Raw genomic sequence first — 19,123 nt, 5'->3', positions numbered from 1 at the left:
CTGCCCCAGGCATCACACTTTTACCCAGTTCCTGCTATTGCCTAGGAAACCTGCAAAATAGAGGGCTGAACAAGGGGTTGCTTTTCCATTTCATGTTGATCCACTGCCCCCACATGGCCACATTCTGAACTTCATCCGTGTTTGGTCCCAAACTGTAAAGACCTTTATCCTAGTAGAAAACATTCCTGCTTGACCTCAGACTGCAATCTATGACTTGGAACAGAATCCTTATCCCTCCTGAGCCTCATCGGCATTCTTTCCAAAACTGGATGACACCAGTTTAATTGAAATGATTAAATAAAATAATACATCAAAATTTCTGAATCAAACTAAGGGCCCAATAAACATTAGCTATGGTGCTGTCATGCTTAGTTCTTTCCTCTCTAAAATAAGGCAGCATCTATTACCCTTATAACTTCGCTTTAATGAGTGAGTTGCAAAGGCAGCTGCAAATAAAAATTGGTACTCCACATGAGGCCATATCCTTTTCAAGCTACTTGCAAAGACATAATTTCTATTCAATTTTTAGCCAAGACTCACAAGGTAGGAGAGTGGGCTCAGAGTTGAGTTGCTCCAACCTTTTATAGCAGCCTGAGCCTGGGCTGGGATTTGTTCCCAGGCCTGGTCCTTCTCAGGAATGGTCCTGTGTCATTAATCAGCCTCTTTACAACATGGAACTACTTCATAATGGCTGACCCCCACCCTTAAAAAGCTGGAGCCTTAAAAAGGAGAGGAGCCTGGCCCATGTCTGCATTATCTCCCCATCTGCTGGTCTCCTAGACCACAAGCACAAGTGAAAACTTCTCAGGATCTGCTGACTGTTATTCCCAGGAATTAGCTAACTTGTTCATTTTGAGGACAGAAGAGGCACTGGAAGATTAGGTTGGTAGGTGAAAGGTTATATAAGGTGCCATGTCTCAAGTGTCCTTCATGAGGGAGGACTTCCTGCCTTTGTGCCACTACAGTGGCAATTTTAGAGACAATGTGCCAACAGAAGACTATCAGTTTGATTTCTAATCATGCAAAAGTTTGTGTTCCTAGGCCTATCAGTTCACTTCTTGAAGTATCCTATCCTGAAATTTTCTCAAGGACTACTGTCTTTCCTCCCCACTTCTGAGTTCTTTGACTCCTCTGAATCTAGTAAAGATAAAGCAGACATTTTAAAGAGATAGAAGAGACCATTAAAACAAATCTTATATTTTCTAGAACTGTCTTCATTTTAAGTTACTGTCATATCAGATAACATGCCAAATAGATTTTACTTTGTCTAACTTGGTTCAGATTACTTGGGACAGGTCCCCAGCTCCAGCAGAGGTGGGACCTGGGAACATTTCTTCTCCACATCTTACCATTACACATTGCCAAGGCAGCAGTACTGTGGCTATCTCAGTCACAAGGATTACCCCTGCAGTTCCAGGATAGCAGTCTTACTTCCACATATTGGACTGTAAGGAGACATTGACACCCCATGGATTCAGACAGGTTGTTACGTACACAGAAAACAAAAGCAAAGTAAGTATAATGTCAGTTCTCTGTGTCCCTAAGTCCCATAGGATGATGTTGAGCTGAGAGGCAACAGATGGCACTGGCAGTAGGTGGTCAACTACTGGCCAAGCAGTGTCTCAGACCTCACTAGAGCCTACAGACATGTCTTGGAGTCAAGCAGAGCTGGAAAGTGCAGCACTTGATAGAAACCAGGAAGGCAGATGAGAATGAGAACAGGGTGGGAGCACATTTTGATGTCAAGGAAGCAGATGAGAAAGCACCTCATTACACAAGGCTGCTCAGCTTCCCCATGACAGGAATCACAGGTCAGGCCATGGTAAGGCTTTGTCTATGCCACCTCTGCAGAGACATGCCAGGTGGCTATGCACCATGGTAGAGCAGGTCCCCTGAACTTAGTTTCATCATCTGTGAAACAGGGATACTAAGAGTACCTACCACAGATATTTTATTTTTACATAAAATTTGCCATTTTAAAGTGAATGATTCAATGGTTCTTAGTATATTCACAGAATTATACAACCACCATTATTATATGATTCTAAAACATGTTAATTACTCAAAAAGAAATCCTGTATTTCTTAGCAATCCCTCTCTGCTCTTCCTACCCTCAGCCCCTGGCAACCATTTGTCTACTTTTTGTCTCTCTGGACATTTCATTTGACTGATTTATTTCACTACTATGTTTTAATGTCCTGTTATTGTTTTGGTGGTGCTGGGGATCAAACTTAGGGCTTCACACATGTTAACCAAGAACTCTTAAACTGAGTCACATCCACAGCCTATCATTTTGTATGCTTTTAAGGTTCCCCAAGTTCTACTGTGTATCAGTACTTCATTCCTTTTTAGAATCAAATGATTCTCACATGTATAGCTATATCACATTTTTACCATCAGTTGATGGACATTTGGATTGTTCTACCTCTTGACTATTGTGAATAATTCTGCACTGAACAGTCATGTGAGTTTTTATGTGAACATATGTTTTCAATGCTCATGTATCCCTAGGAGTGGAATCACTAGGTCAAATGGTTAATGTTCAATGTTTTGAAAAACTGCCACTTTCCACATGACTGAATATGTATTTTATATCAGCATATACTTTTAAATAATAAAAAAACCACTCTTTAACATAGCCTGGCCCACAATATTCATTCTTTCATTCCATAAATATGGAGCACCTACTATGTGTACATGTGGAAATACAGTGATGAATACTAGAGAGCTCTGCCCTTCTGTAGTTGGCACTTGTGAGGGTGGAGTCAGACAGTGATATGAATTATGGAGAAACAAAGTAGGGAAGGAGGGTAGAGAGTACAGGGTGGCATGTATCACTGTTTTCAATGGGATAACAGAAAGGCCTCACTGATCAAGAAAATGAGGTGAAAGGATATGGATCTTCTAAGAACAGTATTTCAAGAAGTAAAAATATTCCCAAGCTGTGGCATGCCTGAGGAACAATGTGGTCGTTGAGGCTAGGGTACAGGGGATAGGCACAGAAATGAGAACAATGTCCCACAGATCCCTGGTGCCATGGTGAAGGCTCTGACCCCTACTCTGAGATAGCTGGGAGCCACTGGAGGGATTTAAAGCATAGTAATAGGCTCTCACCTGGGTTCTAACAAGGTCACCCCACTACTGTGTTGAAAGACATGGAGGGCAAAAACAGAACAGAGCTGCCGGCAGATGATGGCAATGTCTTAGCAGAGAAGAGGATGGCCTAGGCCAGGGGCAATGGTGGAAAAGCTGAGTAGTCAGTTCCTGAGAAAGTTATGGAAACAGAGCCAACAGGAATATCTGATGAAATGGATATTTGGCCTGAACAATTGAAGAAAGGAAAAGCTGTGCTATCATCTATCATCTACCTACCTACTTTGTGGTGCTGTGGACCACTGTGCTATTTACTGAGCTGGGGACATCTATATTTTGTTCACTATGGAAACCCAAGTGCCTAGAACAGTGTCTGGCACTTTGTAAGTACTCAATAAATTACACAAAACATACCAGGACTCACAAGAAGTCCTTGGTCAGTATTCATTATTTGATACCTATGGTTACCTGACCTTTCTCCCTAACACTCTAAACTCTTCATATTAAGACTCTTGAGCTTGTATGATTTTTACCAGATTACTGACCTTCATAGCATGTCTCATCAGAACTACTTGCGAATGTTTGAACTGGGGCTAACTGAATCAATGAATCATGTTTTCACAACTGTATGTGACTCTGTCTTGTCTGCTTCCATGCAAATCCCATCCTTTTCATTGGCCACCTTTGGGTCCCTCCTACATTGGCTACCTTCCAATAATTACCTGCCATTTACTTTAAAGTTGCTTCTACCTCGGAACTGTATTAGTACATTATTCAATACTATTATTAGCTCCATTTAAAAATGAGACAAGAGGCACCCTCTTTAATTAAGGTTAATTAATTTGGCCAAGATCAAACAGCTAGTAGAGCTACGACTGAAACTTGTGAAACTCCCTGTAGTTAGTTGCTGCTCTCACCTTCCCCCTGCTCTGCATGGGTATACTATCAGGAGTGCTTCTGTAAGAATTTCTGCATTCAAAGGGCAGTTGGACCTTTCTAACTCTGAGCTTTAACTCTCCAGGTTTTCCCTAAACTTCACTGTTAATCCAACTTGATTTCTAACCCATCCACTGCCCTTGACATGAAAGTCTACATTTCTTAAATTGTAGCCATGAATTTAAAATTCTACCATTTGCCAAAGAACACCATCATCTTCCCTCTTCCTCCCTTAGGGTAAGCAACATCAATAATCCAGGGAATTTTGCATATTTGATTCCTGTCCTGTAGTGACCTAGTTTAGGCATGCTTTGGAGACTTTTGAGGTGAGAGAACCTCAAGATGATTAGCTGGACAATAATTTCTAATACTGAAAATTCACATCCATTTGTATCATATTCATTATAACCTCTCCAACCACTTCTTTTCATGGGTCCAATTCCTTTCTTCTGATCACCATCTCTTATGGCTGGTTACAGAATTTATAAGCATCTCAAAACTGAGAACTTCATAAATACTTCAAAGGTTGTCTTAAATTCCACTTGAAATGCCTCATAATTATGTCTACCTTACAGCAATATTAAGATGTGAAAAGTGGTACAAGACTCCAGATGTTGAGACAGGAGAATCTCAAGTTCAAGGCCAGCCTTGGCAACTTAGTGAGGCCCTATCTCAAAATAAAAAAAAAAAAATAATCTCCAGTACCTCACACAAAAATTAAAATTAGAGGTATAATCAACCAACCTACCCCATCTTTGGCTGCCAAGTTCTGGCAGTAATTTGAAATTGAACTGTATGAAAAGTTAGTCTGGACCCAAGGACCACTGGACAAGTGCTTGAGTGAACCTAAAATGTGGGCTTTGGGTTTAGTAGGGACAGACTTCCCCACCCTCTATAGTCATAGGATGGTCAATGTTTAGAAAACAAGGATTAAGACTCACTGAAATATGTTAGAAATGCTTTTAAAAATATATAATTCGCCCTCCTTCCCTGAATACCATGATTTAGGGGACATCTAGTCCTAAGCTAAAGTGAAAGACTTTCGTTCAGGCTAACTGCTAAACTTTTGTGATTTTCATCAATCACTTTCAACTCTACCAATTGCTGGAGGCAGCTGGATATTCAGAAAGGGGGAAACCACCACCAACACCACCAACAAAAAGCCAATTGAAGCTCTGAAGAGGGAAAAACAAATTGCTGAGAAGCAAACATTTCCTCCTCTTTGGTCCAGGGTGGCTATGATCAATAGCCATGCCTATGACATTTGAGTGGTTTCTTCTCAAGTCCTTCTATCTCATTTGCCCTATGAAGCTGTGGGTAGAATAAGTCCCATTGTGGACTGAGGACAGAGGTCACACCTTTACCCATCAGGCTCATCATATTCTTCACGCCACAGACACTTGCAGTGGGTCTTAGCATAACCTGGGTGGGTCCTAAAATTCTGTAGAAAAATGGAGCTAAAACTGCAGGTGTCACTCAAAGCATTAACAAAACACAGGTGAACAGAAGGAAATTGGAGACATTTAAATTGGTACAGAATAGCTGAACCTCCAGTGCTACAATGAAGTCTGTGGTACAGCATTACTTGTATTTTAAGATGACACTGCACAGTCACTGAAGCCAAGCACCACCATCCCAGTGATCAAAACTTAAAGTGATGTGTGTAACATAAAAGTCGGTCTACAGACAATGTGCCCAATAAGAGACAAAAACAGAAAAGCTGGGAAGGCAGGTGATACTATAGAAGATGATCTACATAAGGAATTCAGTGTGAATTAGCAGAGGAGCCTGTTACAATGTATTTACTTAAAAATACTTCTGTATAGTATGACCTTCTCCAAGGTAAGGGGTTTTTTTGTTGCTCATTTTTCTGAGATGGAGGTCTCACTATGTTGCTCAAGCTGTCCTCAAATTTCTGGGCTTAAGAGATCTTCCTGCCTCAGTCTCTCAAATAGCTGGGAGTACTGGCATATGCTAACACACCCAGATTCTCCAAGGCAAGTTTTAACCCTAAAGGAGGCGAGCAAATGTGGTGGCTGCCATCCAACTGGGCCAAACTCCAATAGAAGCTAAAGCCCATCTCAACACTTCATTCAACACTTGCTATTTAGCAAACTACAAGTTTAAAAAATGGGCTTTTATTGGTGAAATTAACCAATGGTCATGGTCATGGGAGGTTCTCATAAGCAAACTAAAATATATCCATATATCCATGACTGGCCAGAATAGCTTCACTGACTAGGATGTTAAGAATTCACAAAATCTTGCTCAGTCCCTGGGACAGGAGCTGAGGCCTGCTTCTCCCTTGGTCCAGTCCACTTACCAACTGAGGAGTAGTACAGAATCGTACTTCAGGGAGATTGCTGCACCTGCCTCAAGTAAACCTTAGGGTGTGAGTAGACTTTTTGTAAGTCAGATGTATCTACGGTTTTTGTACCAGCTTCACCATTAACTGGTCCTGATTTCTCATGTGTGAGGCTGAATTTCAAAGTCTCATTCTAATGTAGTTGACTTAAAGGAGTAGCTCTCACCAGATCAGATTGATTATGTGACCTACCAAAAGCAATACGTTTAGTTATCTGGGGAGAAAGCTCCTTTTAGAAAGTTATTTTTGAAGAATTCTCTTACAGGGGATGTCTATAAAAACCAAAGGTTGTAAATGACACTAAAAGCTTTCATCAAAGTTATGAACACAGTCGAGAAACTAGCTTCCTGTGCCTGATAAAGGGTTTTTGTTTTGTGGTACTGGGGATTTTGTGGTACAAGGGTGCTTTAATACTAAGTTACGTTCCTTGTCCTTTTACTAAGTTGCTGAGGTTGACCTCAAACTTGCAATCCTTTTGCCTCAGCCTCCTGCCACTGAGTTTACAAGTGTGCACCACCACAACCAGATAGTACGTTTCAGTTAGAAAACTCATCTAGGCCTATGGAGAGCAGCCCTGACTGGCTATGCACACTTGGCCCACAAGGGTTTTCCAATCAAACACAATTCATCAGTACCTGTGCATCATCTGCACGGCCAGATTTACTGAGACACAAGATAGGACTCAAGGGTTCTTTTTCATTTTTACTAGTTGCTGTAAAGTTCAGCTGACTTTGTAAAATCTGAGGACTTCATAAGAGAAACCTTGAGAACTCAAACCCAACCAAGGCAACACCCACCTGATAGCTCCTGGTTAAAATGTGACCTGGACTTGAGGTTCAGAGACTTCTCTGAATCATCTTTTGAATTATATCCCACACCTAAACATCACATCTTTATGTGAAGTGTGTTGCTTATGTAAGAAATTCTGTAGCCCAGGTATTTACAGAATATTATTTGACAGAGATTGGCTGAAAACCTATAGGAACCAGAGTTCCAAGAGTACTAATTAGAAAGGAACACTGTTTCCACATGATTGAAGCTAATGGCATGTGCAATTAGATTTTTTCACTGCTCTAAAAAACAAAGTAACTTACATCTCGCTTCAGAATACTGTGGTGACTTATACAGATTAGGGTCATGTCTAATGTCACACATTTCACACCACTTTGACAAAAAAAAAACCTTGAAATTCTGCAAAGGGTACTCCAACTTGCATTCCAATCCTATACCTCCCCTTTCCAAACTGAACACGGGGTCTCAATTAGTAATGTTAATTCACATATCCCCTCTCCTCCTATCTCAGGAAAATAAGTTCAAAATTGTCCAGGTGAAAGAATCCAGACAACCATTACCATTTTCCAGCATATATGAACTTCTGTACAGAATTCTAGGGCAATTTCACACCACTTCCCTTTACTGCACATTAAATCAATGCTATCTGTATCCAAAAACTGAATGCGTAATTAAGGCACACAACAGATGTCTCATAAGAAGTAAACATTGCTGTGCAGCTTTGTCCTACAAAATGGATGCATTTATTTAATTCCTAACACCTACTCCTCCATTATAATTGGATGGCTTTTTTTTTCTACCATACCTATTATCACAATGCTGTAATGACATTAGACTCCAATTAAAAGACTTATGTATTCAGAGTGAACCCTTTAGTTACCAGAATCCCACTGAGATTGCCTAGCATGTGCAAGGCCTCAAGTTCCATCCTCAGCATCACCCAAAAAAGAAAAAAACACAAACTTTTATTCTATCTTACCATCTCCATACCACATACCATCCCTAGTCCTACCCAATTTCCTTATTTATTCTTACAGAGAATAATAAACAATTGAAGGTGGTACCTGTCCCAAAGTCAGGAAGTGAAATATATGTAGGAAGTGGAGTATTTGCTAAGAGGGGTCTAGCTTTCTTCTGGGAACTAAAGCTAGGATCTGTGGTGAGACTTTTTTTTGAAGTGTAGATGGAGACAATACATTTATTTGTTTGTTTTTATGTGGTACTGAAGATAGAACCCAGTGCCTCACACATGCAAGGTAAGCGCTCCACCACTGACCTATACTGTTGTGAGAACTCTTGAGGACCCTTACCTGTGATTTTTATCTGTGATTTTTTGTTGTTTATTTGGTTGTGGTTTTTCCTGTTTTTAATTATAGCCCACAGACCAGGCTTGATGACCTTAAAATTCTTTTAGTATATTACTGAAAAGATATATATTATGAAATATTTAGAGGGGAGGAATATTCAGCACTATTCAGCAATGGGATGAATTTTTGTTACTTCTATTATTTATAATATAATCAACTAATTTAAACTACATTTGGGACAAGAGGGACAGAACTTATTTTACCTGAAATAAAAATCCACTACTTTATTAGTAGCAAATCTAGGTTCTAATTCTGTGAATTAAAACAATAATGCAACTTAAATCCAAATCCAAAGATTTCACTATAGCCAACCACAGAAATTTTATGATTGTGGCCATAAAAAGAAAACCACAGCTATGTATTTAAAGAATTTTTAAAAATTTAGGAAAGTAAATAAATGAAAGAATTCAAGAAAGTTATGAGACAGGTACAACTGTTTCAGTCAAATTCCAAATTTCACTGTTCTCTGATTGCCCATGGATATTCTTCACAGAATCATAGTTTAGATGGTATTACTTTAGGATTCTTAAACACACTGCATATTTCGTTATATAAATCACACAAAAATAGAAACAAATACAGTTTGTCAAACATTCTCCGTAAATTCCACCGCTCAGTATATTTGGGGTGTCTCTGAGTCAAGAAGTTAAAACCACTTCCAGAACACCTTGGGCAGAAAAATTATTTCCAAACAGGAAATAATAACAAGCACCGCAGAACATTTACAAATTTATAAGACACTCATAATTCAATAAACAAAACCTCTCAAAACTCAGCAACTGGTCCTTAGAAATTTGAAAGTGGAGCCAAAATAAACGATCGTGCTGTTCAATTATGTCTTCTCTCCATCAAAGTCTCTGCAATTTATTTTTATTCAGTAGTACATCCAATAATATGATGTTAATTCAAAAATTAAAGAAAAAGGACACAAGAATTTGAAGGGCTTAAATATATTTTTATATTGATATTCTGTGTCTTTCTACTCTAAAATAATACATTATTATTGATTACATACAGGATGAGGTGAGGTATTTGTAAAATATCTGATAAAAATAATTAATATACAGTATTCTACATGAGATGGAATCTTAAGAACCTCTAGGTCTTCTTAAGTGTTAAATTGATCATCTAAATTAAACTGCCCTGAATGGACTTACAGTTGTTCCCTTAAACCATGTTAGAAAATGGAGGATCTTACATTTTCCCAGAATTTGTGCAGAAAAGGGAAAAGCACATAATTGGCAATTTCTTTCTCACATCCAAAGTAATGCATTCACACAAAATCAGGATCTCCATGTTTAGCATAAAAAGAGAAAAATACTGGATTTGAGATATAAAATCTCTTGAGAAAAGATTAGGCTAATTCAACAACACGAAGAAATTCAAGTGGTCAACAGTCTTGAAAATGCTTTATTGAAATGTGTGACTTATGTGCGAAGATGTGTTTGAAAAGACCACAGCTTGAAAACTGGATTTTAAACTTCTCAACAACCAATTAAAAAATAAAGAAAATCCCTACTGGGCTTGACTTTTAGTATAACTAAGAATCCTGGTGTAAAATTTTCCTTCAAAACATTTTGTTACAGAAACTAAACAAAACAAAACTATTATATTTGGAAACCACTGGAGTCTGAAGTTTCAGAGAAGCAACAGTTTTTTAGACATGGAGGGTGACTTCTTTTTTGGTACATTTGGATGAACATGGACTTCACAGTTCTCAGAAGAACACTGGAGGGGTGTTCAAGTCTGTATGCTTGTCATGTTGAAGAAACAGAAACATAGACAGAAAAGGACAAGGATGGAGATAGGAGAGGAGAACAAGAAAAGGGCTCAGGAAAGAAACTGGAACAAGACATGATTACGTTAAGTCTAGTTATAAATTTATCAGAAGCTGTGCGCACCTTTTTTAAAAGTCCTAAATTTACATTCCAAAAACTGCCCCCCCTTTCCCCCGAACCCACTGTCCCTGCCTTGGAGCTATTGTGAAAGTCTATGCACAAAAACTGAAACACAAAATAAAAAATAACCCAGCCCCTCCGAATCCAAAACAAACCCAAAAAAGCTGTACATTTTTTTACACATAGGATTAATAATATAGGCATATAGGTGGCATGATTCAATTAAAAGGCTTTACTTTTTATGCCAGGAAAAAAACCCCAATAAATAAAAGGTGCTAAAAAATAGCATTAAGAATTTGGTTGTAATATCATGACAAAACCTGGGAAGGCAAATCCTCAAAGCTCCTCTGATACTGATCTGTCTAAGCAAACTACAAAGCAAATACATAAATAACACAAAATGATTGAGAATGTGAGAATTTCAAAAACAGACAACATAATTCAGGTTAACTTTGTTGAACAGTGAATAAATGAAATTCATCTACACCTGAATAAAACATATTTAACAATCAAAAAATTTTAAACCACCACAAAAAGTAAAAACTTTAAACAAACAAACAGGATTTGTTTTTAGGGCACACAAACACCCCTGCAGCAGATTCCGACAGTAGCTTTACTGTTGTGTCTTCTACAGATGAGTTAAAGAGACAGGCTGGGCTCCATACAGGTAAGATGACTAACAGGGTGACAGGACAGTCAGAGGGCGGAGCGCCACACCTGGTTATACGACCCCAGATTCCACTGCAGAGCTGGCTTTGTGAGTAGGAGGCACACAAAGAAAGGTGATTCAGGCAAACATTATTCAAGAGCTACTTTGTCTGGTAACCATTGAATAATGTTTGGGAAAGCTTTGGGCTTTGTTTTTTAAGTTTTACTCCTTGTATTTAATTTTTTAAATAACAAGGTCACTAAAACTCATGCACGCTGCAAAAAACCTCATGCAGTAGTTAAGGTAAACCATCCAAGCAGTTTTTATTCATTAATATTCATAAATACACACAGCAGCTTCATTAGAGATTTCAATTTTCCTCTTCAGTTTGAATGTGGAGTATTAGGAGAGCCTTTTGCATGTCAAGGTACAGGAAGCAGAGATCACCCCTGCACTGCTACCTACATTTACCTGCTAGAAGTAAAAATTAGTTAAGTGGAAATGATTATCATATATATTTTCTCTCTTCCTTTTGAATGTACACAATGTAACAAGAGTGACAGACCTGAAATTACAATCACCAAACAAACCCAAGATAGTTGTTGTCCACTTTCATTGGCAAATACAGCACAGAGGACATTGTCTGCGAATTGGGATGTCATCAAAGAGGAGGTGGTGGAGGCTCATTTCCTTTATTACTCTCTTTTAAATTTAGGTTTTCTAAAGCAACATCTAAAGGCATAATATCTACACAGCCCATAGCACCAAAATCTGCCATCTCCCCCCGTTCATCCTCATCTGAGGACGAGCTCTCTTCACGCACTAAAGTGGACAGAAGGAGCTCTTGAACAAACAGGCTGCGGTCTGCACGCTCGCTTTCCATGGACTGACGCTCTGTTTCAGACATTTTAGGATCATTCAACCTGTGTAAGTTAAAAAGAAAAAATCTTATTGGTAAAAAGTCAAGGAACAATGGCATGACCAACAATGTCCAACAATGTCAACAATGTCTTCCATTGTACAAGCTGTATATAAGTGGCAGCATTCAGAATCTAAGATGTATATTAGAACACCTTGCTCTAATTTGTTACCTTAGTTATATTTAGATGAATTTACCATACTTTTAGCAATACTATCATTACCCTGAGGTGCAAAATTATACCTTAATTAGATTTAATTGGGGGAGAAAAAGATATTTAGACTTCCACTCCCTCTAAACCTCTAGAGAAAACAGTGGTAATTTTTTTTTTTTCTGAGAAAACAATACTTCTAACAGATTAATGCTTGAGGAAATAGTGATTTCCCGAACCAGAATTTCACTTGTGAGATGTCAAAAAAGGAAAACAGCAACTTTACTCACGAAATCAAAATCTATACTGATCAAACTATACTGACCTCAAGAAAATCCTAAAATTTCTCCTGAAATTTTCTTACTTCCAACTAATTCTCACAAAATAAAGATATGTCCAAAATCCCAAGAAGACAAGAAAACACATACTGTCCTCACCTTCCCTACTAACAACCAACCCAAGTGTGGCAGGTAAGACACGCAGTCCACTTGCCCACGATTGCAAAGCATGCAGTACTATGCTGAAAAACTTGGCTCATCCACACAAGGCCTGGATAGATGTTTAGAGTTGAAAATTCTAGTTAACAATTGCTAACATCTTCTTAAAATTACTGTAACATTTCAATTCTCCAATAAATAATTGAAACTGCTTAGTTTCAGTAGTGATGTTATTTTTCTACACTTTTAGTGGCTAAGAAAGAAAGAGAAACCAGCTGGAACAGTGGAATCAGGAAAAGGAACAAAACAGAGGACAGTGAGAGGCATGCATGCGTGATAGGCATGCATGTCAGGTACCCAGGTGTACCCAAGACTAGAGACAGATCTCCATGCTGCTCGCTAAACAGTTCCCTCTTCCTAATGAAAGGAAAGAAGCATTCCAAAATCATAATAGCAGTAGTATGGATCAGAGTCTGTTCTAAGGGCTTTTTATGTGTATTAACTCTTTTAACTCCTATCAGGACATATAATGAACATTTTAAGGAAAACTGAAGCAGAGAGTAAGGTAACTTGCTCAAAATCTCATGGCTGTTAAATTAAAAATCACCAAAGAAAAACAAGATTTAGAGCTCAGAAAATAAAAAGTTTAAATTTCAGAATTTAAAGCAAAAGTATCTAGAAGTAATTACATAAAAGCCACTGAAAGGAAATGACTGGTAACATACATAGTTAAAATTATATTCAGAATATCACAAGGGCACAGCTAAGGGAATGGAAATTAAATAGTAAGCTACATGTTCTCAATCCAAAACTACAGAGCTGTGTTAAAACCTGAAATGTTTTCCATGTTCTTAGCTTTGAAAAAACGTTCTTTGTTTAAAAAAAGAAAAATCTACAACAGTCAAATCTATCATAAAAATACAGATGACATATGTAAGACCACATAGACAGTATCAAGCAAATTACAAGACACAGAGGTTGAGGACTTCAGCATTTTGTGGAACATTTGATTCCAATATTACTGTTTTGATTTTCAGGGAAATAACTATCAAAATGCCTCATACTTGAGGGGCAAGTGTAATCTGGTATTAGGGCTTGATCTCCTGATGGACCAACTTCTTTTGGGACCAAAGGAACAGCAAAGTTTGTGAGGATCTTCAGACTGGGATAGCAGAACTAGCTGGCCCTAGCACCAAAAACCTGAACATACACCTATTAGCTGGTGTCTATGAGATCAGAGACCAGGTTTTCCCCTGCGTACAATGCACATGCTTTCCTTGCCTTAAAAATTTACAAGGTATGTTGTAATATACCTGAAGTTCTTAGGAGCCCAACAGTAAATAAACTTTTTGTTTGTTAATTAGTTTTCCCTAAACTTATAATAAGAAAAAAAAAAGAATATAAGTAACTATAAATTCCTCAGAATATATAAAATTCTAGGGAATATTTTTTTTAAATACTGCCTTGAATAAATCAAGTGAGTTCACATCAAATGATACAATTAAAGACATGGAAAATGATCTGCAAACTACAAGGTACTGTGCAACATGAAGATTCAGATGATAGGAGGAGTCTTCCAGAAGTGACAACTCAAATTCAAGGAAAGCACTCAGAGGCCATCTCCACCCTATGTCCTAGGAGCAGGATGTCTGGTATAGAATAAAAATTCCAGATCAAGTCCACTTAATAGTTTGGGGTTAAAAGACAAAGGGAAAAGAAAAGGGGCAGGAAAATGTCTTTTTCAAAGGGCACTGATGAGAACATCTACTCATCATTCCATGAACTCTCAGAGAATATAGACACAAGTTGGTCTCCTTTTTCAGGTAAGTGCGTAGGGATGACAAGTTATGGACTTGCTATTGGCTAATGCCTACAGGTAATACTATATGGCAGTAGGTAGATCCATCTGTGGCTGATTTCCTTTTACAATGAAACATTTTCTGGTAATAAGCAGGCAGTTACTGACTCTGGGGAGATAATTCAAAGGTAAATTCCTCACATGAAACCTCCTTCTTAGACCCATAATAAATGGTAACATGTACCAATACATTTAATCCTTTTTAATTCTCTCATGTGGCAAAACTCCTGGGATATTGACAATAAAACTGGAGACTTGCCTAAAGCCTAAACCTAGTAAGTAACAAAATCAGGGCTATAGAAAGGGGCCTCAAACACTTTCTGTTCCACATCCACAATATGTTATTTGTAAGAATACACATGTACCATTATGCTAACAGATTTTTAAAAGTGTGATATAAAAGAAATATAAGTAGAAATTTTTATAGTTTCTTCATTAGAAGAAATCAATGCATCATCATACACACTGAATTTTGGAGAGAGCTATATTATATGATACTAATTTTCTTAATTTTATGAATTTTATATTACTCTGTCACATTAAAAGCCCAATTAGTCCAGGTTTGTTATGTGTTGTGCCTAAGACTCTAGTCACCACTACTCTTCCAGTGGAATGGTTTACTATGTGTACTAAATATTACTTAGACTGTGGTACCCAACTTTTTTAGATCATTACTTCTGTGTACTAACGATAAGAATTTAAACATAGCTCCTTTAGAAATTCATAGGAGAAAACAACCGTATGATGAAGTCTTCTGTACCTTTTAATACTTCACAACAGACTAAAATTGGCAATTAGAAGCAAGCAATGTTAATTATGATAATAAATGTACCTAATATGCCCATATATAAAATGACATGATACGGTGCTTAAGTTTTATGTGTAATATGGAAAAGGAAATTTGTATTAGATGATCATGTGTACCTTGAGAAGAAGACCAGCATTCTTTCTTTATCTAAAAATAATAACTGTTTCAAATCCTTAAATATGCAGTTTTAACTGGAGGGGAACCGAGTTGTAATGGTTTACTCAAAAGCAGAATTTTTAGACTGCATAGTGTCAATAAAACACTGGTTTTCCAACAAAAACTGTATTAATAAATGTGCTACCTTGTTAAAAGAAACTGGGAATTCTGGAGAGTCTGCTGACTGCTTTCTGTATTCGCTGTATTGGTTGTTGCTGTGGATTGTGTGATTGTAGTGGTGACACTGCTTGTGTTAGTACGCCGGGTTGCGTTGCGGGCAGTCTCCAGTTGTTGCCGTGCTGCCTGGGCATGCTGCCGTTCTAGCTGCAGCTGCATCTGCAGTTGTTGTAACTGAGAAGCGGAAGGGCCAGAAGAATTAAGCTGTCCTCCTGCAGAACGTCTCACTCCTGATAACTGAGATAAAAGCTCTGCCAATGGAAATGAAGATGATCAATGTCTACTTAAAACAACAAGGAAAACAAAATGCTAATAGAACACACTTTTACTGGGAGACTATGAAAAGTATTGTCAACAAGTAGATACTCAGAGCAACAGGTAGCACATCTAAGAGTGCAATACTCTTGAGAATGTCTCTTGGAGGCAGGAGTTACTGTGTACAGGAATGCAAAAAAATATGAATGTTACACACTATTAATTTTGTTCTAAGAAAAACTTAAAGACTATTTTAAAATTATTTGCATTGAGTACTAATGTATACTTCCTCTAAAAATTTAGTAGATTAAGGTGATTTACTTAGAAATCTGATTATAATATAAGCCCTCTCAATACTAAGTTCCACAAAAGCAGAGAACAAGTCATACTCTGTTTATTACATTCTCAGTTCTCCTAAAAGAGCCTGACACACAATGGAAATTCAACATGGTTCGATTCCTTCAAAAATTGAAAGAATTATTAGAATTAAATCCAAGAGCTTAGAGCATTTTGGACTGTGACCCACGCACACTCACCTCTGCATTCTCTCTGGTACTTTCTGGTCTTGCCATTCAAAGTACCACAATGCCACCAGTAGAGCTCAGTAAGGCTGGTTCCTGGGAAACTGTAGCACCTAACCGGGTGGCCTATTTAGTCTGTTATAATCCAGACTCTTTTCTGTCAATAGGTTGTATTGATAAAGATTAGTAATCTGGACCTTTATCCCTGTGTTCTCATCTAAGAAGGGTAAAGTTATTGCCATCTCCCATGGAGTGTCTACCTAGCTAACCAGAGAATGACCATTATCTTCTAGATGTTCTCAGGCCAACAAAGCGTCTGATTTATCATTAAAACTAATTAACATGATCAGTTTGTTTCCTTGATCACAAATGCTTTATCCCAGAGATTCTTAACACTGCTCTTTAATGAAATATACTCACTAAAATAATTTTCCCTGACTGCCCCCCAACATCAAAATAATGGAGAAAATTTCTGAATTCTGACTTTTGTTTCCAGAAATTACCCTTTAGAGTCTCTATTAAAGATAGCAGGTAAACAGTTCCTATGGATAGAGAAATGTTTTCTCAAATCCCAAAAACTCAGTTCACTGGGTTTGTTTTTGTTTTTCTACATATAAATGTCCAAAGCACATTTGGAATTTTAGAACTATACACTGTACATCTTCCATTTTTAACAGCATTTTATGAATAAAACTGTTCTAAATGTCTACCACCTATTTAGATCTATCAACATTTCAGGCATTCTACAGGTATATCACAGTTTCTAGATACATATTACATCACATGAACACATTAAAACACATTTAAATTTACAGAGACTTCTAGAATCTTACTGCTTGTGTGCTTGAGATTTCTTGCAGATTCTCAAGTTATAGTGATTTCTGACATTTTATTCTGTCCCTTGTACTCTGCTGCCATCTTTCCAGGTTTTTCACTCAGTGAGTTGGCCGTGAACTATAGGTTAAAATACTGTCATTCTCAGAGTTCCCCAAACATGTACCCTTCACTGTGTTCAACAACAATGTGGTTCTCAAAGTAAGTCAAGAACAGAGAAATTCCTACTTTCTTCTGTGAGAAAAGTTTGATTCTTTAATATTGTCAAGTAGTTTTTTTTTTAATCTGTGTGTACTTCTGGAGGATGAACCATGGAATTCTGGAAGTCTTCCACTCTGAAACCTTTTATGATCTTCTTGGTTTACAACAGAAGCCATAAACACAACATTAAGCTTTCTATGTTATCTTATGCTTCTAAGAACTTAGAGAAATTCATACCAATGCGAACTACTTTACATTAATAGCCTACTTTGAAAATACTTTACAGGGCTGGGGTTGTGGCTCAGTGGTACAGCACTTGCCCTAGCGCGAGTAAAGCACTGGGTTCGATTCTCAGCACCACATATAAATACATAAATAAAATAAAGGTCCATCAACAACTAAAGGAAAAGTTAAAAAATTAAAAAATATTTTACATTTGGGGATGAGGGTACAGCTCAGGGTAGAGCACTTGCCTAGCTTATGTGAGGCCCTGGTCTGATTCCGAGCACCACATGCATAAATAATAAACAATTTTCATGTTTATAAAATCTTTGGGAATTCTGCAAAGAAACATAAGCATATATCTAAAAGGTAAGACAAAGATCACAAATCACATGAAAAAATGCGCTCACACTATATCCTTCATGAAGGTGAAACTAACTTACCAGCTATAGGATCCATGGCTTCCCTATTGCTTGGAGAATATGAACTCTGAGAAGAAGAAAGTCCACCAGTAGAACTGCTAGTAAAGTGCATATTTGATCTACGAGCACGAGGACCTCCTAATCCCCGGCCAGGGTGAAACATTCTACGTACATGTCGAACACCACTCGATTCATCATAACTCAAAAGTTAAGAAAAGGATCAAATTTTTCACAGGAAAAAAAAAAAAATCAGCCCTTGCTAGATAGACCTAAGAAATTCCTAAGCCGTAGGCATTTTAAATCAACACATTTAGTTTAGAATGTAATAGCTGTATGTGACAGCAATTCAGGAGACTGAGGCAGAAGGAGCACAAGTTTAGAGGTAGTAAGACTCTTGTCTAAAGAAAGGATTTAAAAAAACAAACAGAAGAATATAAATGTAAATCTCCGAACTCTAGGAGGCCTATTAACCCTAAAGAATACTCAAATATAAAGCACAATGCATGTGTAAATGTTTGGGTGTTTTTAGGCTGCCCATGCAGGCAAGGACAAGCACAAAGTTTAAAAAGTTTCACTGCAGGGAGAGGAATTTCAGAGTAACACTGCCAAATGAAGTCAAAGACACTGCCTGGTTAGATACCAACGTGCATGAACATTCCCTTATCCTGATCTCAGTACTGAATTTTATATATGCTTACATTCAAGTAACCACAATTAGTGTCAATTTTATTTCTGAGGAGCTGTATTAACATATAGCTACTGAAATGTCCATTACCATCTTTAATAAAAAAAGGAACAGTATACTATAAATTTAGTAGATAAAAGACTACTTTGATTATGAGTTTTAATCTTTGTCTTCCAAGTTTTTCTTGAGTTTCTTTTGTTAGTGGACCAGAGAGAGATAAGCATCTATTTATCAAGAAATCAGATTTCCAACAGTGTAATTCATCTCACACAGCTGAGTGTGACTCAAAATGAAAGTCTTGAGAAGCAAATAGCTGTCAAAACTGAAGAAGACAACCTTGTGTTTTCACATGGGCTACTGTGTGTGCATGTTGTGGG

The 19,123-nt window shown here is 37.6% G+C and overlaps 1 protein-coding gene across 1 annotated transcript in view; it reads right to left on the bottom strand.

The window, feature by feature from the left end:
- Positions 1-9,945: 9,945 nt before the first annotated feature.
- LOC306643513 (E3 ubiquitin-protein ligase KCMF1) overlaps positions 9,946-19,123 on the bottom strand; it is a 117,043-nt gene continuing 107,865 nt past the window's right edge. The window contains exons 5-7 of the mRNA XM_079109728.1: positions 18,083-18,257; positions 15,575-15,857; positions 9,946-12,023 (exon numbers count right to left, since the gene is read on the bottom strand). Coding sequence (XP_078965854.1) covers positions 11,762-12,023; positions 15,575-15,857; positions 18,083-18,257 — 720 coding nt within the window. The 3' untranslated portion in view covers positions 9,946-11,761. The remainder of the gene's footprint in view (positions 12,024-15,574; positions 15,858-18,082; positions 18,258-19,123) is intronic.

The sequence above is a fragment of the Sciurus vulgaris genome (assembly GCF_902686455.1).
Source record: "Sciurus vulgaris genome assembly, chromosome: 14".
Classification (NCBI taxonomy): domain Eukaryota; kingdom Metazoa; phylum Chordata; class Mammalia; order Rodentia; family Sciuridae; genus Sciurus; species Sciurus vulgaris.
The sequence above is the reverse complement of the archived record's forward strand: the minus strand, read 5'-3'. Positions and strand labels throughout refer to the sequence as shown.